General features: G+C 43.7%; 1 protein-coding gene across 2 annotated transcripts; it reads right to left on the bottom strand.

Moving 5' to 3' along the window:
• Nucleotides 1–1,148: 1,148 nt before the first annotated feature.
• Nucleotides 1,149–27,795, bottom strand: SLC27A2 (solute carrier family 27 member 2). Of its 2 annotated transcripts, XM_066635621.1 has the most exons (10): nt 27,321–27,795; nt 21,084–21,293; nt 19,776–19,934; nt 18,193–18,317; nt 9,094–9,288; nt 7,031–7,121; nt 5,689–5,887; nt 4,885–4,982; nt 2,879–3,009; nt 1,149–1,325 (listed from the first exon to the last, which is right to left on the bottom strand). In XM_066635621.1, exons 1-10 carry the CDS (start codon nt 27,793–27,795, stop codon nt 1,149–1,151), a joined length of 1,860 nt encoding a protein of 619 aa, XP_066491718.1. The 2 variants fall into 2 exon arrangements, with proteins under 2 accessions (XP_066491718.1, XP_066491719.1); XM_066635622.1 differs by lacking the exon at nt 19,776–19,934.
• Between the last annotated feature and the right edge of the window lie 4 nt (nt 27,796–27,799).

Raw genomic sequence — 27,799 nt, 5'->3', positions numbered from 1 at the left:
AATGGTGGGTGAAGAGCTTTCCCTTTCACGACCTAAACTAGGAAGTCTACTGGTCCAGAAAATCTATGTACATATGTATGGACAGCAGGCTGTGATTTATATCTCACAAAGGCAGGGACTTCTGTTCTCTTCCAGGAGAGGGAACCCTCCAGCCATGCTATAGGATCCTCCACTGCACAAGAAAGAAACAGTGGAGTAGCTACAGGGGCGACAGCACAGTATGTACTGCAGGGGCTGCAACATGGCGTGTAATCAGGCCCTCCTATTCACCACTGGAGCCATTCTGGGAAGTGATGGCAATGCATAGGTATCCCTTAGCATTGCTGTTGCCGCCTGGAATGACTCAGGGCCCAATCCTATCCAACTTTCCAGCTCCGGTGCAGCCGCAATGCAGCCCCGAGGTAAGGGAACAAATGCCCCATACCTTGAGGAGGCCTATGTGACTGTCCCCCCACTGCAGGATGCAGCACACACCTTATTGATATAGCTGCACCAGCCCTGAAAAATTGGATAGGATCAGGCTCTCAGATGGCAAATGGGAAGGGCCGCTTATACAGCATGTTGTGGCTCCTGCAGTACTTACTGTACTCCCCTGTAGCTATGCCACTGGCCAGAAGTTTACTTCTCACAGAAGAGGACAGGAAGCCTCTGCCCATTTGAGGTTCCACTTGCTTGTCAGAGCTCCTGAATTACAGCCAGGTACAGTTTTCCATACAATGATTCCAAGAATATGTGAGGACTAAGGGCCCAATCCTATCCAACTTTCCAGCACCAAATGTAGCCACAATGCAGCCCCAAGATAAGGGAACAAAGCTTCCCTCACCTTAAAGAGGCCTCCGTGACTGCACCCCCACCACAGGATGCAGCACCCACCACATTGGTACAGTTGCATCAGACTGGATCGTTGAATAGGATTGGGTCCTAAAACAGTAAGAGAGGATAGTGCGAGGAAACAGTATGAATACTTTGTTGTAAAAAAACCCATTAGTATCACTAATAAAACATTCATTGAAGGAACATGTGACAAAATGACATTTCAAATTCCAGAAATAAGCATGTGATAATTTCCAAATCAATTTTTCTACTTTTCTAACATTATTTTTTAAAAAAGATCATTGTTTTATTTTAAAAAAATAGTCTGGGGTGCATTATAGCTTCAGACTGTTATTGCAAATTGCGTTATAAATGTCCATAGTCAGGGGAACGTATGACTTTTCTTTGTCATCTAGAAAATACAGGATGTCTTTTATCTCTGCTGGGTTGAATCCCTCTTGTGCTAATTGCACCTTCCGGTGTTTAAATGTTCCTGTGACCTCAATGGCATCCTACAACAACAAGGAAAAATGATATACAAGATGCAATATGTTCTATAATACATAGAGCTTACTATTAAAATATGATAATATGCTCTATAATATATCTCAGACTTGTAAGAGCAGTCACTTGCCTTCTGTATTTGATATGAAGAATGTAAGAACATCCCCACTGGATCAGGCCATAGGCCCATCTAGTCCAGCTTCCTGTATCTCACAGCGGCCCACCAAATGCCCCAGGGTGCACACCAGATAACAAGAGACCTCATTCTGGTGCCCTCCCTTGCATCTGGCATTCTGACATAGCCCATTTATAAGATCAGGAGGTTGCACATACACATCATGGCTTCTAACGCATAATAGATTTTTCCATTGTATGATGTTGTATGTTTGCACCCTGCTTTCTGTCATAGATAACATGGCAACTCAGGCCCAATCCTATCCAACTTTCCAGCACAGATGCCCCCCCTCCTCCTCCATTCCTCCTCTCCTCCTCCATTCTTCTTCCTCTTCCTCCTCCTCCTCCATTCCTCCTCGTGATTCAAGAAAACAAGTAGCCCTATTCAGACTTTCCCGCCCGAGGTTTCCTCTCCATGTGCCCAGTCTACAAGAGTGTGCCCCCTTGTCCCATCTCTGCACATCCACTGGCCTCCACCTGGAGGAGGAGGAGGAAAAGGAGGAATGGAGGAAGAGGAGTGGAGGAGGAATGGAGGAGGAGAGGAGGAGGAGGAGGAATGTATCCCACATTTTTGTTTAGTTTAAGGGTATTAAAGGGATTGCAAGGAAGGAGCAAAGTGGATTACTGCTTCCCCGGCTTCCCTAGCCAGTCACTTCCCTTGTTCTTTATGTGTCCCTTTAACTTTAAAGGGACAGCATTAGGAAGGAGCAAGGTGAGTGGGTAACAGAGTGCATGATCTGCTTTTTATTTGCTCAAGCAAGAAGCAGATCAATGTGTCTGCAACCACAGCAGGCTGGATGGAGGCAGCAACAGACTTGGGGTGAAAGGACACCTTGAGCCACTATTCTGCTGCTCAATGCAAACAGCATCATATGAATCATGGCTGCGTTGTTCCTGAGGGAGAATGCTGCTTTTATTTGACAGAGAATCTGAATTTGGCCAACTTTAAAGGGAAAACAATAAACAGTAACTCTTGCAAGTAACTCTTGCAATTTTATTTGATAATTTTTATTATTTTAAATATTTTGATCATAAGACACTTCATGAATGAGACAGAAACGTAGAGTATAAAAGTTCTTAAGATAAAAAATATTAGACCAGTGGTTCCCAACCTTTTTAGCACGAGGACCTGCTTTTTAAAATGACACGCTCTCGTGACCCATCTAGGTTTACCAATCTTTAAAAAAAAAAAAAAAAAGGGAGATCTCAAAAGAAATATTTTATTTATTTAAAGTAGATTGTGAGTCCCTTTCAAAGGGCCTGTTCTTTCATTCTCTGCAAAGTTCTAGGCACATAAGCAACACTATGACAACAACAACAACATGCTTCTCTGAGGACGTGTGTTGAAAAGAAGAGACAAATAGCCTTTAAGTAAGTAAGTAAATACCTGGATTCTCACAAAACGAGGCCTTGCATAATTTGGCAGGTAGTCTACAACATGCCTATAGGCTCTTTCTCCGATGAACTCGCGGCCGTTCGCCAGCCGAATGGCTGCCATTCCTATTCGGCCTTCATGACCTGCAAGATGATTAGTTTTATTAATACTGCACATGTTCCAGCAAGCTCCAAAAGCCATTTTACAATCGCGTTAATACAATAAGGGCCCAATCCTATCCAATTTTCCAATGCTGGTGCAACTGTGCCACTGGGATGTGCACTGCATCTTGCAGTGGGGCAGCAGTCACAGAGGCCTCCTTAAGGTACGGGAACATTTGTTCCTTTACCTTGGGGCTGCATTGTGGCTGCACCGGTGCTGAAAAATTGGATAGGATTGGGCCCTAAGTTCCACAGAAGCATAAACCAGCTCATCAACAAAATACAATTAAACACGAGCAAGAACTCAGCAGAAATTACAGTACAGGTCTAACCTTGTGATACACAAGTTTTTTATATATGGATTTGATGCAACAAGAATGGTCACTGCAAATGAGAAGCAATGCGCTGACCCTTGGAGAAGGAGAAAAATGCACCCTTTTAAAATGCTTTTCTTACTGTTGTAGAGATTTTTATCTCAACACGATGAAAAGGGCCCTTTAAATTAAAGGAAAACAGTCCTTTGCAACAGAGAGAGGGCAGCCAGCTAACAATCCATCCATCATTCAGGAATAGGAGCCTGGCGGTGAGCCCTGCAAATTTTAAAGTTTGTGACTCCGCAGACCACAGGAATGGGCTCTCAACCTGTATCAGGTATTGGGACAACAACAACTGATAAAGGATCTCTCAGGTTCTTAAAAGCCCTCCCAAATGCCCACCATAAGGGAATTGTTGGAAGCACTTCATGAGGGCAGCTGAGGGCATGGCCAGCAGGCATGATCATGTTCCCCCAGAAATGTTCACTGAACAGGTGAGGAATGGATGCATGTGCAAGAACAACTCTAACAACTCCCAGGTGAAGAAACTATAGGTGGAATTTTAGAAATTTTAGATTGTCAATCCTTCAGAGCAAGGACCTGGCGGCAACCTGCACCTTCTATGGTGCCAGGCAGGTACTAGACTGGCTCCCACAAACTCCTGGTGGTTATGGCCTTAAATTGTGTGACTCCACCCTTGTTGTTGTAGCAGCCCATATGCAGACACCTGTGAGAATGTGGCGGCATACTCTGGAACGAAACCACCTGCCCTTTTTGCCTCTTAAAAACAAAAAGCACCTGGCATGGATTTGTTTATGTAAAAGATTTGTGGTTTGCACTGAATCTTTGGTCTTCACATTTTAGATTTGCAGGATCAGCTCAGTCTTTTAAAGGATTGTGTAGCTCTGTTCTCAAACCAGGTACCACTCAGTTTACATACTGCTTGTGAGGACAAATTAAAGGGTTACCAGTTTCTATTGTTTTCTTTCCCTTCTGCAAGGCCAGTCTGTAATTAGGTGTTTAGCTCTCCTACCTCGTTGTATAAGTCCAGTGGGAGCTGGGCAATGCTTCCAGCAGCCTCCATCCCAACGTCATTTGAGAAGAGGATAAGGAACTCTAGAATACCACACAGTCCTCTTGCTGGCAAAATGTTTCCCATGGCAATTAACTGTTTACCTCTTCAAGAGAGCAAGGTGAAAACAAAGGAAAGCAGAGACACGCCAGCGCCACCTGTTACTCGCTGTGGGTGGCACAATGGAGCACCCGGCATCATGCTTCATTGCTCTGAACCTTAAATTTAAGATTTAAACTGCAAAATGCGCACACATGACATCCAAAAAATGCAGAAAGTTACAGATTGGGGTTTTTCAACTTTAAAATTTTTTGTGGGGTGGGTGGGGGTATGTTCCATCTTTTGCAGTTTTCACTTTTATGAGTTATCACCACCTTGACAGTGCCATCACAAGAGGGTCAGTCTTTCCCCCCCTTTCTCAAAAAGTCAAAACATCCGCTTTGACCTTGTAATGATTTGTTCATACTATACCTGGTACAGATACTCCGTATACATTAACTTCCTCAATAAAGTCAACCAGTCCTAAAATATCAGCAACTTCAGTCGTAGCCACATTTTCCCCCTTCCACCTGGTGAAGAAAAGAAGAAAAAATGAGAGAGAAAAACAACTTGCGTAAGTGAATCGATATTTAGTGCCAGTTCAAGGCCAATTCACATTTCAGCATGCCAATATGTTGACTGATTTGGAGTAAGGAGAGCCAGTATACTGATTCCCCAGCACAAGTCGTCGCTAATTGAGAGCCAGGATGGTGCAGTGGTTCTGGAGCTGGACTTAGACCTGGAAGATCCAGGTTCAAATCCCTGCTCAGCCATGAAGCTTCTTGGATGTCCCTGGGCCTGTCACTATCTCTCTTCACCTACCTTACAGGGTGACCGTGAGGACAAAAGGAGGAAGGAACTATATCACCCTGAGCTCCTTGGAGGAAGAGTGGTAGAAAATATAATAGATATCTAGATATACACGATCACAATCCACAACACTTGGATATCACAACACTAAATGATGGATGTCGTATTTCCAAATGACCATTGCAGACCAAAAACTATAGACAAAGAAGCTCACAGATTCAACTGCAATTTATCAAGAGTGATATAGAACTGGACATGTGTGCTGGTCCCTGACTTGTACTGTATACTGTGAAATAATCACACAAGTCTTGCACTGCCCATCCAGATAGGCCTATGATGAGTTGCATAAATCACTAAGGGCCTAAGAAGCTCTCTCAATATCACTCTCTCAGGGTTTGAACCTATATAAATAAGCAAAAGACATGCCTGAATGTGTCTCCAACTCTGTCATGGAAATAAATGAAGTTGTCGTGGTTGATCATTAGAAGGTCGCCGCTATTGAAGTACAAATCCCCTTTCTGGAAGACATCTCTCAGCTTTTTCTTCTCTGTCTGACTTTTTGCCCCTGCATAGCCACTAAATGGAGTATACTGTGAGATTCTGCAAACCAAGAGCCCCACTTCACCTACGAGGAATTTAAAAAAAACAAACTGGAATAAAATAAATTCAGATGACTGCAGGATTTGCAGTATGAAAACATTACAGGGCTAAGCAGTCCATTAATAAAAATACAATTTGTATAGTTCTATTTCAGCTTCACCTCAACATCAGCAACAGTTCTGGATGAAGGCTCAATTGTGCCTATTAATATGCAAGATCTTAAAATAATTAGCTGGCTATGACCTTCTTTCGACCATATGCTACTAAGTTGAAGCCAAGTGGACAAAAGGGCCATTCCACCAGGGCCAGATTTCTCATAGAGCAGCCCAAAAGGTCAGTGGAAAGTGGAGACAGTGGCAAACTAATGAGCCCTGAGCTCCAGCACTGCTGAACAGGCCTTCCTTGCAGGACCCCATACATGGCTTTGCACCCCCTACCCCACTGTATGGCCCCCAACTTACTGCAACGAGCGGCATAGCTTGGGCCAGGCATAGCACTGGGTGCTGGCATGGCACCTGGAAGTAGACTGGTGATGATGCGCTGACATTGACATGACACTGTCAACTGCTTCTGGGGTGGCCCAGTTTTGGGCCGGTCGGAAGCACTGTGGAAGGGCCCACCAGGGTTCCACTCATTGCACTGGTCTCTGCATGGAGGTTTACCTCCATGCAAAGTGCTGGATACAGGCTACCTGCTGTCTGCAGCAGCATGGGAGACCCCAGGAATAGGGCCCGATTGGGCAGAATTCATCCGATTGGGCTAAAGTTGACCCTGCTGCTGGAGGAGGAAGAAGGGGAACAAAACCTTGGTCTGTGGTCACATTCTTGTTATCCCTGCCCACCCAGTAGCTTTTGAATACTGCGGTCTGCAGCTTTCTCTATAACTTTCTGGAAAAGCTGCAGATGAACAATATGTCAACTATGCACAACTGAGCATCATGTATAGCTGACTGTTAACTAAAAAAAGGTTTTTGTTTTCTATTTTGCCCATCCATGACAATGAAATTGGTTTTTAAAATCTGGAGGCTTAATAGGTAGTAGCCAACATTTTGCCTAGGTGCTTGAAATGGGTTACACTATGTTACGAAAAACTAAAGATGAAAGTTCAAAAGATACACTGTCTACTACTGAGCTTTATTGGAAAGTATAAAGTAGTAAAATGTATGTACCTTTTGGAACTTTTATACAGTAGCCATTTTCATCTCGAACAGGTTCATCTTTTTCTACATCATACTTAATCAGGTGGTAGCGTGCTATTTTCTAATGAAAATGCAATAAATACGTTCATATAAACTCACCATTTTCTACACAAACTCTTAAATAAGAGAGGAAAACTTTAAAAAAACCCACATAATGTGACAAAACACAAATCAGTGCCATGGGCAGTTTTCTGGTGATGTAAGCTGCCTAAGAAAATTACAACTAATAGCAAACCATTAGGATAAGATACCACAAGCATAACATCCAGGCAAGTAACTTGTTTCTAGGGGAGATTTATTCAATATTTGTTTTCTAGTCTTTCCATAATGAAAATAATGCCCCAAACCCTATTTTACAACAATGAAATACACTGAACAAAAACTCAAATTTAAACAATAAATCACACACACACAAGGATCAAGCCTTTTGAACTTTGCCCCAGCAGTCCATTATAGCCATAATGCATCTAGCCCCTCTTTCCTCCACCCAGAGATTTAAGAGCATAAGAACATAAGAACAGCCCCACTGGATCAGGCCATAGGCCCATCTAGTCCAGCTTCCTGTATCTCACAGCGGCCCACCAAATGCCCCAGGGAGTACACCAGATAACAAGAAACCTCATTCTGGTGCCCTCCCTTGCATCTGGCATTCTGACATAGCCCATTTCTAAAATCAGGAGGTTGCACATACACATCATGGCTTGTAACCCGTAATGGATTTTTCCTCCAGAAACTTGTCCAATCCCCTTTTAAAGGCGTCCAGGCCAGACGCCATCACCACATCCTGTGGCAAGGAGGTCCACAGACCAACCACATGCTGAGTAAAGAAATATTTTCTTTTGTCTGTTCTAACTTTCCCAACACTCAATTTTAGTGGATGTCCCCTGGTTCTGGTGTTATGTGAGAGTGTAAAGAGCATCTCTCTATCCACTCTGTCCATCCCCTGCATAATTTTGTATGTCTCAATCATGTCCCCCCTCAGGCGCCTCTTTTCTAGGCTGAAGAGGCCCAAACACCGTAGCCTTTCCTCATAAGGAAGGCTTATTTAACCTGTGGAGGACTGAGAAAAGGGGTTTGACCCCTGAAGAACAGTAACTCCAGTGCAACTTTTTAAAAAAGTGTTATTCAAAGTACAGTGGTACCTCGCATAACGAATGCCCCGCGCAGCGAAAAACTCGCAGAATGAAAGCATTTTGCGAAGTTTGGTAACTCGCACAACGAATTTTTATGACCCATGCTTCGCAAGACAAATTTTTTTTTGTTTTGTTTTGGTTTGACTTAAGGGGAGATCTTCATGCCAGTTTATGATCCCCTTCACCCTAGTAAGGGGGGATCTTCATGCCAGTTTATGATCCCGTTCACCCTAGTAAGGGGCGGATCTTCATGTCAGTTTATGATCCCGTCCACCCTAGTAAGGGGAGGATCTTTATGTAAGTAAGTCCCATTGTGCTTGCTCCCAGGAAAGTTTGCACAGGATTACAGCCTTCAAACTCCCCACTCAGCATCCCCCCATCGCTCATTCACCCTCTCACTGCCCCATTTCCTTCACGTTTCCCCCCATGATCACAACAAAAGCAAGCAATTGAGTGCAGCTGCTCTGTCCTCCCCAGCTTAGAGCACAATCCTGTGTGTGTCTCCTCAGAAGTAAGTCCCATTGTGCTTACTCCCAGGAAAGTGTGCAAAGGATTACAGCCTTCAAGCTCCCCACTCAGCATCCCCCCCCCGTTTTTGAAATCCTCTGTACAGTATGTATGCCTTTAAAGAGCACTTAATAAACACTTTGTAAACCAAATTTGACTTTGTTCTGATTTTTCTTGCCCATAGGAACGCATTAATTAAATTTCAAGCATTCCTATGGGAAAATGCGCTTCACAAAATGAAAAACTCGCATAACAAAAGGACTCGAGGAATGGATTAATTTCGTTATGCGAGGCACCACTGTACTTGCAAAGTACCAGGGCAGATACTAGAAAAAGAATAAATGTCCCTAGTAAACACAAGGCATTGGAGCACATGTAAGCTTTTGGCCTCACCTGATGAAAATAGTTTAACCTTCCCACAGCTCCAATTTTTCCAGTGTAGTTCACAAAGCCAACATTGCCCTCCGTTGCAGCATAGAACTCAAAAATGCGTATGTCTCCAAACCTTCTGATGAATTCCCGCCAAACATCAGCCCTTAAGCCATTGCCTACAGCAATCCTGACTCTGTGATGACGGTCATTGCCTTTCTGGGAACAAAGAAAAAAGTCAAGATTAGAAAAAAACATTTACAGTTTTTTGCAGAGAGAAAGAGAGAGAGAGAGAGAGAGAGAGAGAGAGAGAGAGATCTACTCAGAAAATCTTCTTTTGCACTTCCTGAATCTAGAAACAATTCATGCTGGCTACTTGGGAGTTCGACACTTCAGCTGAAAATCACTGCTCCTATATATACCTGAACATTAATTGTATTTCATTCTCTTATTATGTGCAGACTGTTACTGCCCCTATAGTCATCTTTCTCAAATTGGGGGTTGGGACCCACTTGGTGGGTTGTTATGCAATTTCTGGTGGGTCCCATGTAGCCTCCAATGAAAACACGGGTGATGGAAAGATCAGATAACTAATAGCCCTGAGACTATTCAAAAATCAGATAGCTGCTGGCTATCTGAAAACAGCTGAACCCCTGCAGTTCCTAAGGAGCGGAGCTCCTGCAGTTTGCAAGTTTGTGTAAATATAGAGAGATCGACTGAAGGTTGCCAACAGTTGCCAACAATGTTTGAGTGTCTTTTTTCTAGTGACAGATAGATAAGACTTTATTTTTGTCACAGACCAGCCCAAAAATAAAATCAGCACAATAAGAAACAAGGGAAATATGAGAAAATAAAGTAATAAATATTAGATTTAAAATCTAGATTAGGATAGCCCTGGGGTGCTTTTTTTTTCCAAGTCCATCAATGACAGGTAGTAGAGGCTGGCTAAGGCCTGGGTCACATAACAAACGCCCTCAAGCCTTGAGGCTATTTATTAGGGTTGCCTCATTATAAGAAATGGATTGAAGTTTTTTTGCAAATAAATAAATAATAAATAAATAAATAAATAAATAAATAAAAATATTATTTCTTTCTAGATCACCCTTTTTAAAGGCTGCAATCCTAACCACACTTTCCTGAGAGTAAGCCCCATTGAACAAAATAGAACTTACCTCTGAGTAGACCTGGTTAGGATTGTGCCCTAAGTCTCATAAACCTAGATGACTCCAGAAAGGGTGCAATTTTTAAAAGAGGGTCCCAGCGCTAAAAAATTTGAGAACCACGGCCTTAGAGGACAGAAACATAACACAAATAAATGCAATTGCTCTCACCAGACCAAATTTTGTTGGCATCCAAGAACCCTCCACCAGGGACAACACCTCAATATATACGGAGAAAGATCAATTACAAATATTTTATCTATTTCAGACCACAGATGAATCCGCCTGTTTTATATTTGATCAGTAAGTGTTTTTAGTATTTTTTTAATTGTATTAGATATTATTTTGTAAGCCGCCTTGAGGGCTCTTAAGCGGGGTGGAAAGGCGGGGTATAAATCCCTTAAATAAATAAATAAATATGTAAGTGGGTCACTTTGAATGGGACTACTAGGGCTAGCTGTATTTCACCCCTGCCCTCCCGTACCTTTGTCCTATTGTAAAAACATGGGATATAACTTTAAAAAGTAAACAAAGAGCAGCTTAACATGCACAAGCTAGAGCAAGGGTGCCCAAACCCCGACCCTGGGGCCACTTGCGGCCCTTGAGGCCTCTCAATGCGGCCCTCAGGGAGCCCCCAGTCTCCAATGAGCCTCTGGCCCTCTGGAGATTTTTTGGAGCTCACACTGGCCTGACGGAACTGCTCTCAGCGTGAGACCAACTGTTTGACTTCTTGCATGAGCTGTAGGAAGAGGGCTCCCTCCACTGCTTGCTGTTTTACATCTGTGATGCAGCAGTGGCAGTGGGCCAGCCTTGCTTTGTACAAGGCCTTTTATTGCAAGGCCTTCGTACAAGGCCCTTTATTATAAGGCCTTGCAAGACCTTCATTCATTCATATAATATATTATATGACCTATCTATTGCAAGACCTTCATATCATTCATCTTTAATATATTCATTTATGTAAATTTATTCAAGTTTTAAATGTAAATTAATTCTTCCCCCCCCCCCGGCCCCCAACACAGTGTCAGAGAGATGATGTGGCCCTCCTGCCAAAAACTTTGGACACCCCTGAGCTAGAGTGTTAAGTTAGGGTGTTCCCCCCCCCAGTATGGTAGTCAAACAACAGAAAAACTTTCAATATGCTTAAATGTCAGCAAGGATGGGTGCTGTTAACAGAACAGGTGCTGGTATAGTACAATTATGGCAATCCTAAATGGACCAAACCCACCAATCTCCCCCAAGGACAAAGTCCTGGTTGCAAAGACCAACATCACTTGGCCATCCTGACCTTCTCACTGTTCCCTCTGTGGAACCATCAGGGTAACAGAAAGGAGCAGGCAAGAGAAAGAAAGTCAAGCCTCATTGATTTATTTTGCATGAATTAATTTTTCTTAAAAACAGTGTATAAATATATTATTATTATTATTAAGATTAAAATAAATTTTATTAAAATAAAATAATTAACTTGTATTATTAATATTAATAACAATAATATTAATAACAATAATAATACTTGTTTTCTCCATTTTGAACACTGCTCAAAAATGGCTAGGGAAGGTGTGAAGCTGAGACAGGATCATTCCTGGGAACAAGGAATAGGAACAAATGCAAATTGCTTTAGCAATTCTGTCTCTACCACAGGTAGGTGCTAGCACACTATATAGCATTTTGGTCACTCCCAAAAGGCGTTACCATACTATAGTTTTTGGTACAACCCCAAATTCAACACTCTATCCACTCTGTTGCACTGGCTCTTTGTCCTTCTTAGTATTTTTTTCTCCATTAGTTTTTTGCCTGTGGATCTCCAAGGCTTTGAGATTTATTTTTCCATTTAGGAAAGCTTCTCTAGGGGCAAAGCTGTTACTAAGCTCCAGTCCTGCTGTTTGTCCCTTGGTTTTTTATGCATCCTTTTCCACCCAAGTGGAGACGAAGAGAAATTTAGATGACCTACAGTTTGAAGCAAAAGAAGCATCTCACACACAAAACAAATATGACGAGAACACATGGACATTATAGCAGTAAACTCCACTGTTCTCAAAAAAAGTCAGATTGCCACCTTATTAACACGGCAATTTAAGTGCGAGGAAGAAAACAGTAGACAACAAACAGAGGATGGATCAAAAGGAAATGAATAACACAGGATAATCCCATACTGAACATCCCATCTAGATGCATCCCAGTTTCAAAACCTGGGAATAGGCTGGGAAAAGAGACTGTGTGGGGCATGTTTAGGGAAATATCAGCAGGAAATTCCCACCAATGGTCTGCTTGAAATACTCCCCCCAACCTCCTCATTAAGAAACAGAGAAACCCTTATTTTCCCCTCTTCATGTCTAGTTCTGCTCTGATAAATTCACATCTGTGTGATTCAGATATGGTACCAGAGCAAATGATGATAGTCTCAGGGCTATTAGTTATCAAGCAGCCTGTGTGCATGAATACCTCTGAAGGTGCCAATTTTTATATTTATTTAAAAACAACTGTTATATATTTATATAACAACAACTGCCTCTAGGGTGGGAATTAAGCAGTGTGCACATGTGTTCTCCCCTCTAATTTATTAGGCACAAATCCATACTACAAAAGAGTTTTCCCAGCACCTGTAGGAAAAGCCACTTGCATCACTAAATGCCACCTTGTTATATTACCCCCATCATTACGGTAAACACAATTTTGTTGGCTTTTTTCTCAGCCTTGCTGCCAGCCCAGCCATGTAACTGAGCATGGCCACTTTGACAATAATCCTTTCTGTGGCTCACAACCTCATTAAAACCTTCAAATCTGACTGGCTGGCATGAAGTTCTGCTTCATATAACCCTTCACTGGGATGTTTTGTTGGTGAAAAAGGTGCACAATTTCCTCAATTGTAAAGTTTGCTAGGTGGCCTGCTTGGACAAATAGTTCTGCAATAAGGATTACGTGCAATAATTCACAGCATTCTGTCTTGAGGCCTTGGGATCAGACCAGTAAAGCATTCTAAATGCAAGTGAAAGGACATCAGTTATCACTACCAAATACTTTGCAAAGATTCACCCATTCTTTAATTGTCTGCCCCTTTGGGAAAGATCCTTTAACACTGTCACCAGTGTAAGTTACATTACCCACGAGTGACTGTCACACAAGATCTCACTGCTTGAAACAGACTCTAAAGGTTCTTCCTTGGTCTCCCAAGGGGTTACTGGAATCATTTGTTTCTCCTTGGTTTGCAGCCAGATAGACTGAAGCAGGTGTAAGCTTCCACTACTCAGTTTAGCAGCAGATTAACTAGAATTCCTTATGCCTTTTGTAGGCAATTACTTTTAAGACATATTTTTTTAAAGAATACATACACACATAAGTACCACAAATTTTTCATCTTGCTCTACAATTAGCACATATGATACAGGATCCTAATGAGGTCACAAGGGGACCAGCTGGGCCCTGCATAAAGAAAATTCCAGGCCCTCCCTGACTTTTCAACTTTACTCTTTTCTGAATCTCACCCTTTTACTTGTAGAGGTAAGGAAAAGCATGCATGCATTAGTCTACCCAACTGCTCTATTAGAAGGAAACCACCCATTCTGGTCAATGACTGCAAAAGTCTTCAGATAACCGACAAGGAGTAGAAACTTATTTTTAAAATGTTAACAAATTAAACTTTATTTTATTGTACGGTATTAATTTTTACTGGATACCTGGTATTTGTTAATGATTCATCAGCTCTTAGACGCACTCATCACAATGCTTCATGTTCTGGGTCTGGATACCAACTTTAACCTGAGCTGACATGCATGTTATAAATTAATCAACAATGTGAATTACTATTCTAGTCTTGCAAGTACTCCTTGCCTAGTTGCTTATAGAGAGAAACAATCACCTTCAGGTGATCAAACAGGACAGCTTTTGCAAACTGGAAAAAATCTGGCTCTTTTTCCCTTTCTGCTCAACTCTTCTTAGAGTTCTGTTTCTCTCATACTCATCTTTTACTTATAGTAGTGGCTCGTAAACTTTTTCTACTAGCAGCTCCCTGGGCCACTAGCCACAACTTCCCATTAGGGCTACAATCATATGCATTGCACAGGACACTAGGTTTTCTGTGAGGATTCTGTGGCTCACCTGGCTGGTTTCCATGGCTTCCTGGGGAGCCACAGCTCACAGTTTGGGAAACGCTGACTTAGACCAAGATTTCTGGGGGATCTATAATCTCATGCCTTCATCTATTTACTCTGTTAGCACATCTCCTTTGGAACACATTGCCTCCAGATAACTGTAGGATTCCTTCCACTCTTTAAGAGGCATCTCAAAACACATCAATTTCCCCAGGATTTCTCTACTTTGCTGAGATTTTAATGCAATGTCTCTCTTATTCCACTGTCTCTCTTAACCCCTCCTCTTTTTTCCTTATGTCTGCCTATCTCAACTATAAATTTAAATGCAGTCTTGTCTTATTTATGTCTACACAGTGCCTTGATTTCAAGCAAGTAAGAACTAATTAATACCTTCAATATCATCACTGTGCCACAAACGACTAGTGTAAGTATGTGTAAGGGCAGGCAAGCTAATATTTTTTGTGTGAGCCAGCTGGACACTTCTGTAGATTAATGTGCAAGGATGAAACTACTCAGATAAGTGCTAAGAACCAAAACTTCTGTGAGTGGATTGTGCTAGAGAGGAGGAAATCCTTGCTGCGTTTTCTGTGCTTCAACTCTTGGCCTGTGAAAAGCCCCATTGTGTTCTGATCCTTGTAAATGCATGCATGTCCCCATAGAATTTGCCTAATCCCCAACCAGACCTGTTGCTGCCATTGGGAAGCTGAGGCAGAGATCTCAGTTTTTAATAGAAGAAACTTCTGCTCTTATAGATTACCAGACAAAATCTGCAGGGTCGTGCATAGGGAATGCATTTTGAAAGTCTGGACATCTGTAATGGGACTGAGGGCCCAATCCTAAGCAGGTCGAATGCTGGCGCTGAGCTCCAGTGTTAGCACTGGGCGTTGTAAGCGTGCCATGAGGCACGTCTGTGGCAACTGGAGAAGAGGGGCCACTGGCACTGGGTCTCTGTGCTCTGTGGATGGCTGGCCAGTGCTCCTCCAGCGCCAGCTAGTGGTGAGTATTTTCAGGTTGGGGTGAGGTGGGGAGTGGGCAGAACAGGGCAGAAGGAGGGAGGATCGGGGCAGAGACAGCGGCAGTTTGTGCAGCTGTATCCTAACTGCCCTCCCAGCCCAACACAAGCCTTCTTGTGTCTGTGCCTGCTCAAAAGCGAGCACAGAACTGAGGAGACCCACAAGCGCTGCAGCTGTGTTACCTGGGATAAGATAGTAAACACTCCCTTATCCCAAGCAGACTTCTGGTGCTAGCCTGGCACCCACTGGATCCAGCAGTCATCATTTCGGCACTGCTTGAGCCCTGGATACCAACGGCAATAGGATTGGACTGCCCATCTCTGTCTTAGCACTGCTAAGAGATTATAATAATGACAGTGTTTTCAAAATGCTAAAGTATGACTCTCACCACACAATTCTGGTAACATTCAAACCTGAAGTGTGCTTTGGTTTTGAGATCTTCAGCAGTGACCCAGACAAAGCAGATATTTGGCCCTCTATTTTTTCTGCCACTTTTGCAATCGAACAGGTACCCAAGATGAGGAAGAGCAGGACTATCTCACTTGGCACAGTGACCACAGGTAATTTTGCACATTTTTTCAATCACTTTGAAAAACTCCCTTCCCTTCCCACAGTGCAAAGTGCAGCTGATACTCAACATTTCACTACTTCCGTAGATTTCAGCAGCTTGTGTAACAGCCTAGGTTTATTATTTATAGGAATCAAGCACACTCTAGTAAGCAGAACTGAGAAACTGAGCCAGTGGTACCTGGTTTAATTTATGCTCCACCAAGCCAGAGGTAAACCATCAGTCATGGAGTGTGTCTTGCCAAAAGCCTGACAATCCTTTCATTTTTGCAATCCCAGACAAACAGCAAAAACTGGAAGCTTTTCAGCCCTCTGATAGGTTCTTCTAAATACCAGATGGTATATATTTTAACTTCACATATGTAATGGAAGATCAGAAGATCATCAGGTGGATGATGTGGTGTTGACAGCGATTACATGTTTTGACAGCTGTTTGACAGCTCTGGGAAGGGCAGGGCTGGCTCCACAGCTGTAATCAATCAAGGCCGAAGGAGACTCTGATGGACACCTGAGCTTCATTTGACCTGGATGGGACTTTGAATGGACATGGACTGAAGAGATGGCTCACCTGAGCCTAATTTGGACTGAACAAGGAGCTAAGGAGGTAGCTCACAGCTGAGCTGCATTTGGACTTAATGGGACATACAAGGATAAAAGGCAGCTTCAGAAAGCTACCCCTGACCCAGAGGGAACCTGACCCCAGACTTACAGGACAAACACATGGGAGAAAGGGATTGCCAGGGCTCTGCTGGAGGACACAGAAGAGAGCACTGCTAGGACCCTGCTGGGGGAGACACTCTGCTGGAGAGGACACAGAGGAGGGACTCTGCTGCAGAAGACTGGACTGGGAAGACTGGACTGTGCTTTGGAGACTGAATTGGACTGGAGGCTTCAGACCTTTACCCACTGAGTTAAGTGGAGTTTTAGGGAGGGAAAGCCTCTGGATAACAGGACTTGCAGGGCGTGTATGCATTTGTAGCAATAAATTCTTGTTAATTGCTCAACTGATAAGGAGTTCATTTCTTTGCACACCACAGCTGTTGTTCTTGGAAAAGGAGGCTGTTAATTAGCCAAAAAGTGGGCATTAGAAGGAAGTTGGACTATTTGGACAAATTGGCTTAGTCGGCAGGACAGGGAAAATTGGGATAGGACAACATATCATAAGCTGTGCAAGTCTGATTAAATCCAGCTCAATCATAGTCTCCATCAATTCCTGACCAGAACCTTCACCAGGTTCTTCTATTGAGTTGCTTTCACATCTGATATTTTAATCTTCAATTGTCATCCTTTGTTCACTTGCATTTTACATAGGTTATCATTGCTAGTCCAGTGCATTTTGCTGTTCTATATGTTGTCTTCCTCTTCCCTCCACTGCCACATCCAATTTGTGACAATTAAAAAAAAAATTAAAAACACAACTGCAGTGCTAGTTGTGTAATTGCAGAGTGTAACAGAGTGCAATTGAGGGCACTAGCATGCCTTTAATGTAAAGCTTCTCCTTGCAATTTCAGGGCAGAAATGTAACTATTTATTACATTTATTACATAGTTACTATGTAACTATTTTATTTTTATTTATACAGGTATTTATATACCGCCTTTCTTTGGTCGTCAGATTTCTCCTCAGACTTTAATCCAGGTGGTTTACATAGGCAGGCTGTTCTAAACCCCTGTAGGGATTTTTACAATTGAATAGTTCTAGTCTTTCATAGAACTTCTCGTTTCAGCTGGATTCCTTCCCAGTCTGGCCCCTTTTCTGGCCCTTCGCCTCCCACGCTCCACTTGACAGCAACTCCTCTCTGCCACTGAGGGTCAGCTCATCAGTATATCAGCGTGTCCTCAGTTCTCGGGTACTTCCGGTTGTTTCGAACTGGCAGCCTCAGATCTTCAGGCATACAAGGCAGTAGCTCTACCAACTGAGCCAGACCTCCTGCCTGAGCCAGACCTCCTGCCTACTACTGGTGAATAGCTGGTTAATTGTCCTCTGAATAGTATCTAACTTCCCCTTGATGTTCCTGTTTCTGTAGGGGCAGAATGTGAAAATACTGCTTTCCAAGTATAATTTTCCTTTTGGTTTTTAATGGTAAAATAAAATAGCCATGTGAATACACTGCCAGCAAACTGTGGGGAAAAAATGACTTGGCAGTAGTAAAGGGACCCAGTATGAAAACAAGTGTAAAGCACATTCTCCAATCTGAGAAATGGAAGATATTAAAAGTGACCCCTTGTGGAATTCTCGGGAGGATACAGGTACATTATTTCCTACAAAATCCAACACTTGCACAAGCATACATACCTTGGGAACGTTGCATAAATAACGAAGCACCTCCCCGATGTATTGTATGACAGTGACATTGTATTTTCTGCAGTCATCCCAAAATTGGCTAGCAGAAAATTTGGACCGCAAGGCAAGAGTGGCACCTACAGGTAAAGGAGGAGGAAGAACTGAATTCTAGTGTGGATAAATTAGAACCACATATCTGTCCTCTTTTGGTGCTGTTGTGGAAAACCTGCTCGATACTGAAATGTGGCTTAATCTGGAAGGTTTGCTACTTTTGAATGAGAGTCAATCTGCACACTGTGAAGAAGGGAGGTGGTAGAATTCTGGACTGCAGCATTTCAGGTTTGTCATTCTGAATTCTCCCCTAGTTAAGATGCCCTTTCAGGTAGTGATCCAGACTCATTAAGAAGTCTATACTAAACCTTATTTTACTACCTCATTCTGTGTGATGCACAGATCAGCTCTTGAGACCCTCACCTAGTTCCTACCTGGAAATTAAATTTACCTGTGGACAGCCATAGTCATCTGAATATCTATACTGCCAGCACAGAAAAGTACAAAGAACTGGAAAGATCAGACCTATCAAAGGCTGAATTTTCAAGTTAACATATGAAACTACATTTTACTGAGTCAGACCTCTGATCCATCAATTCAGTACTATCCATACCGAACTCTCCTTCAGACTTGAGTTTTCCTCTGTCCTAACCAGAGATGTCAGAAATTGAACTGAGAATCTTCCGAATGTGGTACAGGTGCTCTTCTGCTGAGTTATGGGTCTTTCCTTCTCTTGGTAATGGCCCCTTACTAAAACCACTCACGGATAGTCATCATTTGACCCACGCTCAAGCCAGCTCAGATATTACAGCCTCTGCGTGAGGCTGCTGAAGACATTTCTGCACAGGACATGTCACTTCTCTAAGAGTAGTTTTACCCACAGTTGTGTGTCAGCTGCTTCCCAGTGGATACACATGGATCCCATGTATTGCCAAGAATATAAGGATGAAAAAACATGTGGATGGAATCAATGATGCGGCTTTGTACATAATGCTCCTAGAGAAGCAGGGTGAATACACCAAAGGGGTGAATTCCACATTGCTGAAGATACGTATAAATCCACAAAATGGATTAACAGGTGCCACAAAACTCAAACCTCTAATTCCCCGTTGGCAAAATCAGAACAATAGTGATCTATGTCCTAGAATTGTTGAAGAGGAAAACAGGGACAACATATATAGCAATTCTATATGTGATTAATCAGAAGTAAGCCCCACTGTGTTTAATGGGACTTACGCCCAGGTGTGTGTACACTTACTTGAGAGTAAGCCCCACTGAACACAATGCATAGTAGACATGCATAGAATTGGGTTGTGAATTTATTTTAATGTTAGTATGTTATATAGACAAAGTGCAGGAGTAGAAACTGGCATTCCATAAGCCTTTCTGGTGGAATACTACAGTTCAAGAAGACTTTTGAATAGCCATCAAATTGGCACAGATGGTTCTCTGTGCAGCTCCACTGGTTTTCAGATGCACCAATATGATACAATGTTCTCATTTCCAAATACGGTAGCATTATTTGTCCCATAAAACACCCATACCTTGCATGATAGAGCCATTTAATCCAATCAGAAAAGCAGCACTGTGATATAGTGGCAAAGCAGTATAGATGATATCCTCAGAGTTGATTCTACAGGCAACAACCAAGGTACAAGCGACTAGTGTTCGTTCATGGGTAATCAAGGCAGCTTTGGGGAGACCTGTGTGCAGATAAAGTACAACATTTATTAACATTTCATGGTTGAAACATGAAAAATTCTGTTTGCAAATTCTGTTTCCTCTGAAGTATAGCAACATTCTCTGTGTCCATGGAATCTATCTGAAAAACAGTAAGGTGTAGGTTTTTGTCAACCTATAAAAGGGAGGAGCAACATGGGCAACCAGACCTACAGACCTAAAGCAACTTTTTTCCAACTTTATGTATTAAGGAAAACCCTCTGCACATCAGTTCACCTGCTGAAGAACTTCTGCGTGTCTGTCAGAGAATGCCTGCAGTGGGGTGCAGAAGATTCTGGGGGCATCTACCCGAGTGCAAACAATGCCCAGGCTTGTTGGGTATCATCCAACGCTCTGCAGTCATTACACATGACAGGAGAAGATTGGCAGCAGTGGAAAGTACTTCTTCACACAATGAAAAAGTTATTTTACGGAATTTGTTGCCATGAAATGTGGTGATGGCCAACAGTTTTAGAAGGCCTTGGGCTGCAATCCATACAGTTTCCTGCAATCCATACTCCCAGCAAAGTTTCCTGGGAGTAAGCCCACTGAACACAATGGGACTTACTTCTGAGCTCCATACTATGGGGCTAGTAGCCAACTCTATCAATGACAATCAGTTATGATGGCTAGATGCAACCTCCAGTCTCAAAAGGAGTGTGCCACTAAGTATTGAGTGTACTGTGTCCTGTAGTGGAGGGGCACTCACCTTGGGGCTGCCCTGGGGCTGCATCATCACTGAAAACTGGATGCAACTGGGCATAACATTCCTTTGAAATATAGGAGCACCCTCTGATTTTTAGAATCCTTTCCATGATAAAACACTCTCTGTTTGGTTAATTGAGCAGTTTATTGAACCCATTATCTGCCATTTTTTAACAAACTGACATCAGATTCCCACTCAATTGTTCAACAGGATACTGTAACCAGCAGTGTTTTTCAAGCTGTACATTATCAGATGCTTCAGAAAAAACTGTGCTTAAGAAATTTACAAGGATATACTAGGATCTTTAAAAAATGCACATTTGTGGAGGTTTTGCAATATATCAATTAAATTTCCTCAATAACGTCAAAAACCAGTTTATAGAAAAAACAATCTTTAAATCAGACAATAGTTCAAGTCTTATCTATACCTGTAGTCCCAGATGTATAAATATACATTGCAGGACTTTTAATAGTGACATTGGACCTCCAAGAGGGCGGAACAGGTTCGTCTGAAGCAGCATCCATTTTGTCCAGGAAACTGTCCACCCCCTCCGTGTCGGATGTTCTACTTAGGTAATAGACTTTCACATTTTCTTCTTGCAAGATTGGTAGTATTTCTTCAACAGCCGCTTTCAATTCTTTAAAACAGAGAGGAAACAATAATGGAGCATTTTTACTTAGGACAGTTAAGTTCTGCTTCATTTGCATGTGTTATTGTTGGGCTTTTCAGAACCTGTGCTAAACTTTGCAGTTTCTTCCTTAGTCCTATACCCTTCCACCTTATACTGAATCAGAAAACTATTGTGACTGACAGCGGCTCTCCTAGATCTCTGGTAAAGGTCTTTTCCTAGCCTACCTACCCGGAATCCTTTTAACTGGAGATTCTAAGGGCCCAGTTCTATCTGACTTTTCAGCACTGGTTGCAGCCACAACGCAGCCCCGAGGTAAGGGAACAAATGTTCCCATACATAGAGAAGGCCTCTCCGACTGCCTCCCCACCATGTGCCCCACTAGCACGGCTGCATCGGCACTGGTAAATTGGATAGAACTGGACTGGAGCTTTCTGAATGCAAATGATTGACCTTTAAGCTAAGATCTCTCTCCTGTTTCATAGTGATGAGAGATCCAGTTTATTTCTGTAAAACACTGTGCACTTAGGTAATGCATGCCAGGATTTGCATTCTCCAATGAAAAAATAGGGATGTGGAGAAACCAAGTAGCCCATGAAGGACAAAAGGGCTGGGGTGTATGGGCAGACTGCATTAAGCCTGCATTAATTTTCTGGAGGAAAAATCCATTACGGGGTACAAGCCATGATGTGTATGCGCAACCTCCTGATTTTAGAAATGGGCTATGTCAGAATGCCAGATGCAAGGGAGGGCACCAGAATGAGGTCTCTTGTTATCTGGTGTGCTCCCTGGGGCATTTGGTGGGCCGCTGTGAGATACAGGAAGCTGGACTAGATGGGCCTATGGCCTGATCCAGTGGGGCTGTTCTTATGCTCTTATGGAAGCCCTGCCCTTGTGCAACTCTCATGATTGTGAGTACAGCATGTACTGAGCTGCAGTCTGATGATTTTGCCATCTGCAAATAATAGCGACTTGGGACACATCAAGGCATACTAACAAAGAAATACGGAAGGGCATTGTACTTCAACTTTTTGCACCTCCACTGTGATATATGAAGGCACATTACAAGGATAATTAGTGAAGGGTAGATGCTGTCCACATTGTCCACACATCTGAAATGTGTGCATCTCCCTTCCATGAGTTCCTCTTTAAAGATTACAGTGGATGAATAAAAAGCAAAAACACAAGATCTTGGTGCATTTGCTCAACAGCCCGATCTCATCTGATCTCGGAAGCTAAGCAGAGTCAGGTCTGGTTAGTACTTGGATGGGAGACCGCCTGGGAATACTGGGTGCTGTAGGCTTATACCATAGTCTTTCCAGACTGAAGGTTGCCAACCGTTTCTTGCAATGCAGTGTTGGTGCCACAAGACAGACAATGTGCACTTTGTACAGTGTTGGTTCATATTGTATTACAGTGCATTTTAACTTGGATCAGCACCAGCTCTTTATCAGGCACAAATCCGAGCAGTCTGGATAAGGCTCCAAGGCCTGGGAGTTAGGATATGGCGTACGTTGCGGCCACTGATCCCACCACCCTACCAAGCCCAATCACCCCCATTCCACCTTTCCCCACCCAGAAATGTCCACTCTCCAACCTTTCCGCCACCCTCTCCCACCCTCTGCACCACCTGGTGCAAACCTACCTGCTCTGGGCAGCACAGGCCTCCGCGCTGGCCCAGCTGATTCTCAGGTCAGCACAAATGTGCCTTATGGCATGCTTGCAACACTTGTGCCAGCTCAAGTGGTGCTTTGGACTGGGCTGCCCACTGTATACTGTATTTGCTTTAAAGTATAATCTTGCTTTCCAAAAAAATAAAGTTCGTTTAATGAAGCTCGTGTCAAAACAACGAAATGCTTGCCCACGTAATACCCATCCTTCACCTTCATAGATAAGTTTCTAAAAATTCACAAGAGTGATGCTTTTCTACATCAGCACAACAGCAGATCAGGGCCATCATGCAGTTAACAAGCACAACAAAGAAAAAGCCACAAGCTGGGTGGAAGGTTGCGTTTTGGAGAAATGTGGCATAGAGACCAGAAACAATGCAACAAGGTTGTGCAGGTGCTGCCCACGCAGTAAGCTCCTCAGCAGTGGGGCAGAACTTTTAGTCACAAATCCCTTGTAGTGCCATAAAGTTGAGGGAACCTATTATGAGATTGTATATAAAGACGGATTTCATATTTTGCCACTGAATTTGGAAAAGGACCAGCCAATGTGCTGCCTAAGCTGCATAATGCTTGGACTTCTGTGCTGCTAAAAAGGTCCCTCATGAGATTGTTCATTATGAAGTGAGAGCATGAAGATTTTCCCAGTGCGTCTGTAAGCGAGCCAAGCAATTTCTAAGGGGAGGGTGATTCAATATCCCAGGGAATTTCCTTGTTCTTTCAAGCACCGTTTCTTAAAGGCTCAGACAATGATATGAAAAGTGTTCCTACAGGTTATTGGTGCTCTTTTGCTTTGCTCTTCCTGAAAGGCTGCCAAAAAGCCACCGTGGGCATTGTTCTCTTTTGGAAGGCAGTTTCAAAAGAGGAAGTAGTAATGACACCTTGCAGCTCACTGGCTTGTGCGACCAATCCAACTTGTCACCTGGCAAAACAAGTTGCTGAGCTTTAAGCTTCTACATGGACTATGGAGGGGGCCACAGTTCAATAGCAGAATGCAGACTTTGCACATAAAAGATCTTGGATTCCATCTCTGGTTTTTCCAGTTAAAAGGAACCTAAGCACCACAGTGGGAAAAGATAAAGATGCTGGAGCGCTTCTAGAACAGCCATTTTCAACCACCGTGCTGTGGCACACTAGTGTGCCACGGATGGTCCACAGGTGTGCCATAGGAGTTTAGGGGAGGAACATTTGTTAGCAGAGCCACTGTGGGATGCAAGCTCTTGCCAGAAGTGCAATGTGCCTTGTCAGAAAACTGATGATGTGCCTTGATGATTTTAGCTCCTTGTCAGTGTGCCATGAGATGAAAAAGTTTGAGAATCCTTGTTCTAGAAGCATATAGTAGTGGATAGACCAATGAACAGAAGTGACAACTGAATCACTGACACAGCTTACAAGCAAGCTAGGCTAGGTGAATAGTCTTCTCTACCCCATGCTAGCTCATGATTTTGCAGGGAGGAAGGGGGGTATGGAGGAGAGCTCAATTTTGGCACCTCAGGCAATGTGGCAAACGCTGCTCCCCCCTTATCAAGTGATGTACCAGCCTCTGCTCCTCATGGTCCTTGGACAAGAAAAGAGAGAGGAAGATGGAACAGGAGGAGAACAGAGTGGTGGACCAGTGCATCTCATATGCTCAAGTCTAGCCCACCACTCTACTGCCCTCCACACTTTCACTTCCTTTAAAATCTAGAGAGTGGGAGGAGCAATAGAGGTAGGCACCCTCCTTGCCACTCTCTTGCTTGACACAAGCACTTCATTGAAAAGCCAGTGCTGAAGATCGGACACCTGCCAGAACCAATGTTTTTGACCTTGTCTGTGTTGTGACAGCTGTTTACTTTAGGATATCTCCTGCCAGGGCAGAAGAAAAAGTAACAAATATTCATATAGGAGCAGAGAGATTAAACAAAGGACAATGTGGGGGAAAGGTAAGGTATAAATTAATTAATTCATTCATTCATTCCATAAACAAATCAATAGTTTCTTTACACAGAGGAGTCAATGGCAATGTATATAAATCAAAATAAATCTCAGATAATCATTTTACAGTGCAATCCTATGCATATCCCCTCAGAACTGAGTCCCATTTAATTCAATGGGGCTTACTCCCAGGAAAGTGTGAATAGGATTGCAGCCTAAAGCTCCATTTTCTGCAGTTTTTAAAAAAAGAAATACAAACTAGTTCTTTCAGGGATAACTCATTGTGCCTCTTTGCACAATCCTACCCAGTGTATCTATGCCAAATGAACAATGATTACCCGTTAAAAGAAAAAAAAAAAGGCAGCTATGATATAAGCAGAGCTCCTTTGACCTGAAGAAGCAATAAAATGTAGGGTAAAGGTAAAATTTCAGTTAGGACACACCAAGTAAATGTTTAACCAGAAAAAATTTATCCACTTTTTGCTTCCTCACATATTAAAATATTATTAACATTCACTCTGAGTTTTCTTGATGTTCTAATCTATGTCAAAAGGAGCTGCGCGTCTAATCACTGCTTGGTATCTGCTTGTCAGTTGGAGACCAACAATAATTTCTTAGAAGATTTCAAGTGGTTTCACCTCATAAGAAGCACTCAGCTGAACCATCTAAGGTTGATCAAAGTCCACCATCCTGTTTCCCACAGCTGCCAACAGGAAGCCCATCAAGGGGATATAATAGCAGCCCTTACATTGGAGGCATCTGAAGGCAACTGCCCCAAACATGGAGGTTCCTTCAGTCATCATAGTGGATCAAGCCACCAAGAGACTTGTTTCCCATGAACTTTAGTTCTCTTTTGCAGCCGCCACTACATCTTGTGGTGGTGAGTTCCACACACAAATTACTCATCATGTAAAGAAAAGCTTTATTTTGTCTATCCTGGATCTACCCTTGTGACCCTCCAGTTCTAGCACTTTGAGAGAGTGCTAGAAATCTATCTACATTCTCCCCATCATGCATCAATAAAAAAAGAAAACCTTCCTGTGTTGTGTGCAGTGGTGTACCTACAGGGGATGTGGTGCGGTAAGTACTGCATGCACTGCAATGGGGCATGTAAGCAGCCCCTCCCACTCACCTTCGAGGCCATTCCAGGCAGCAACAGCAATGCACAGGCACCTCCATGTTGCTGTTGACGGGCGAGTGGGAGAGACCATGCCATGCTTACCTGGTACTTTGCAGTGCCTGCAGTACTTAACATGTCACTGTTCCCTCCACAGGTACGGTCTACACACAGCTCTTTTTGTCCCTCTGGTCAAACACATTAGTCACACTTCTAAAGCAACACCAAAAAAGTTGTTTAACTGGAGGTGAAAATGAGGTTGAATAAACACACTGCAAGCAGCGGTCCCTCTTTCAAAGCACATTCATCTCCCTCAAAAACAAAACAAGAGAAAGATGATGGCCTGCCTCCAGTTCAATGAAGGACAGCAGGCTCCAGAGGACTACTATTCAAACATTTTCCCCTTTCCAAGGGGGGAGGGTGGAAGTTGCTCTTTCTCAGCTGTTTCCCTGTTTCATTTCATAGGACTGTTTTGAGGATGCACTTCAGCTCCTCACTCAGAGCAAAAACCTGGCCCTGTAGAGACCAGGTGGAGACTAGCACATTTTTTTTTCTCCTTCTGAAATGATTTCGCTCCTCTTGGAAAGAGAAAATCATATGGATCAATCAAATGCTTTGTATAAATAATAATCTGAAGCTGCTCTCTGTTGGGATGAGGATGGTTCATCAATTTTTTTGGTTAAGCAACTTGAATGTAAGAACATAAGAACAGCCCTGCTGGATCAGGCGAAAGACCCATCTAGTCCAGCTTACTGTATCTCCTAGTGGCCCACCAAATGCTTGAAGGTCCAATTCTATCCAATTTTCCAGGGCTGGTGTAGCCATGCCAATGGGGCGTGTGCTGCATCCTTTGGTGGGGAGGTAGTCACAGATGCCTCCTCAATGTTAGGGAACATTTATTCCCTTACCTCCAGGCTGCATTGCAGCTGCACCGATGCTGGAAAACTGGATAGGATTGGGCCCTCAGGGAGCACACATGACAACCAGAGACCTGCATCCTGGTGCCCTCCCTTGCATCTGGCATTCTGAGGTAAGCCACTTCTAAAAGCAGGAGGCGGCACATACCTATCGTGGCTTGGAACCCGTGATGGACTTTTCCTCCAGAAATTTGTGCAATCCCCTTTGAAAGGCATCTAGGCGAGATGCTGTCACCACGTCCGGTGGCAAGGGGTTCCACAGGCTAACCACACAGACAACTGCTGTTATCTTCACAACAACCCTGCGAGGTGGGACCAGGGAGTGACTGGCCCACGGGGTGACCTCTGGAAGGGGGCAGGGGCTTGGACCCACAGCACAGGGCAGCCTGGGGGGGAAGGGGCAGGGGAGGGGAGCGCTCACCTGGCTCGGCCAGCAGCACCTTGGCGCCGCAGCACTGGAAGCAGTGCACCAAGGACCGGGCCCTGATGTTGCAGTTGAGGCAGGACACGGCGCAGCCCAGCTTGGCGCAGCCCAGCCAGAGCCACAGGTAGGCGGGGTGGTTGCCCAGGAAGAGGGCCACCACCTCGCCCTGCCGCAGGCCCTGCTCCCGCAGCGCCCGCGCCGCCTGGTTGCTGCGCCGCTCCACCTGCTCGTAGGTGTAGACCTCGTCCCTGAAGAGCAGCAGGGGCTTGCCGGGCGTCCGCCGCGCGCGCTGCAGGAACACCTCCAGGATGGTGCGCGGGGGCACGCGCGAGCCCGCCCTGCGCACCCGCTGCGCCACGCGCAGCAGCCGCACGAAGAAGCGCACGTCCTGGAAGAAGTAGGGGCAGGCCGCCGTCACCAGCAGCGGCAGCAGCAGCAGCCCCGCCAGCGCCGTGCACAGGCAGGAGAACATCTCC

Source organism: Tiliqua scincoides, chromosome 8 (assembly GCF_035046505.1).
Source record: "Tiliqua scincoides isolate rTilSci1 chromosome 8, rTilSci1.hap2, whole genome shotgun sequence".
In the NCBI taxonomy this organism is placed as follows: domain Eukaryota; kingdom Metazoa; phylum Chordata; class Lepidosauria; order Squamata; family Scincidae; genus Tiliqua; species Tiliqua scincoides.
The sequence above is the reverse complement of the archived record's forward strand: the minus strand, read 5'-3'. Positions and strand labels throughout refer to the sequence as shown.

Bases quoted from the DNA above. Each gene is read 5' to 3' on its own strand.
- SLC27A2 (XM_066635621.1), bottom strand. From the start codon at position 27,795: ATGTTCTCCTGCCTGTGCACGGCGCTGGCGGGGCTGCTGCTGCTGCCG. The intron at 21,294-27,320 runs GTGAGCGCTCCC...TCTGTTTTAAAG, and splicing joins GGTGCTGCTGGCCGAGCCAG to AATTGAAAGCGGCTGTTGAA. The intron at 1,326-2,878 runs GTATTTACTTAC...TTGTTGTTGTAG, and splicing joins CTCGTTTTGTGAGAATCCAG to GATGCCATTGAGGTCACAGG.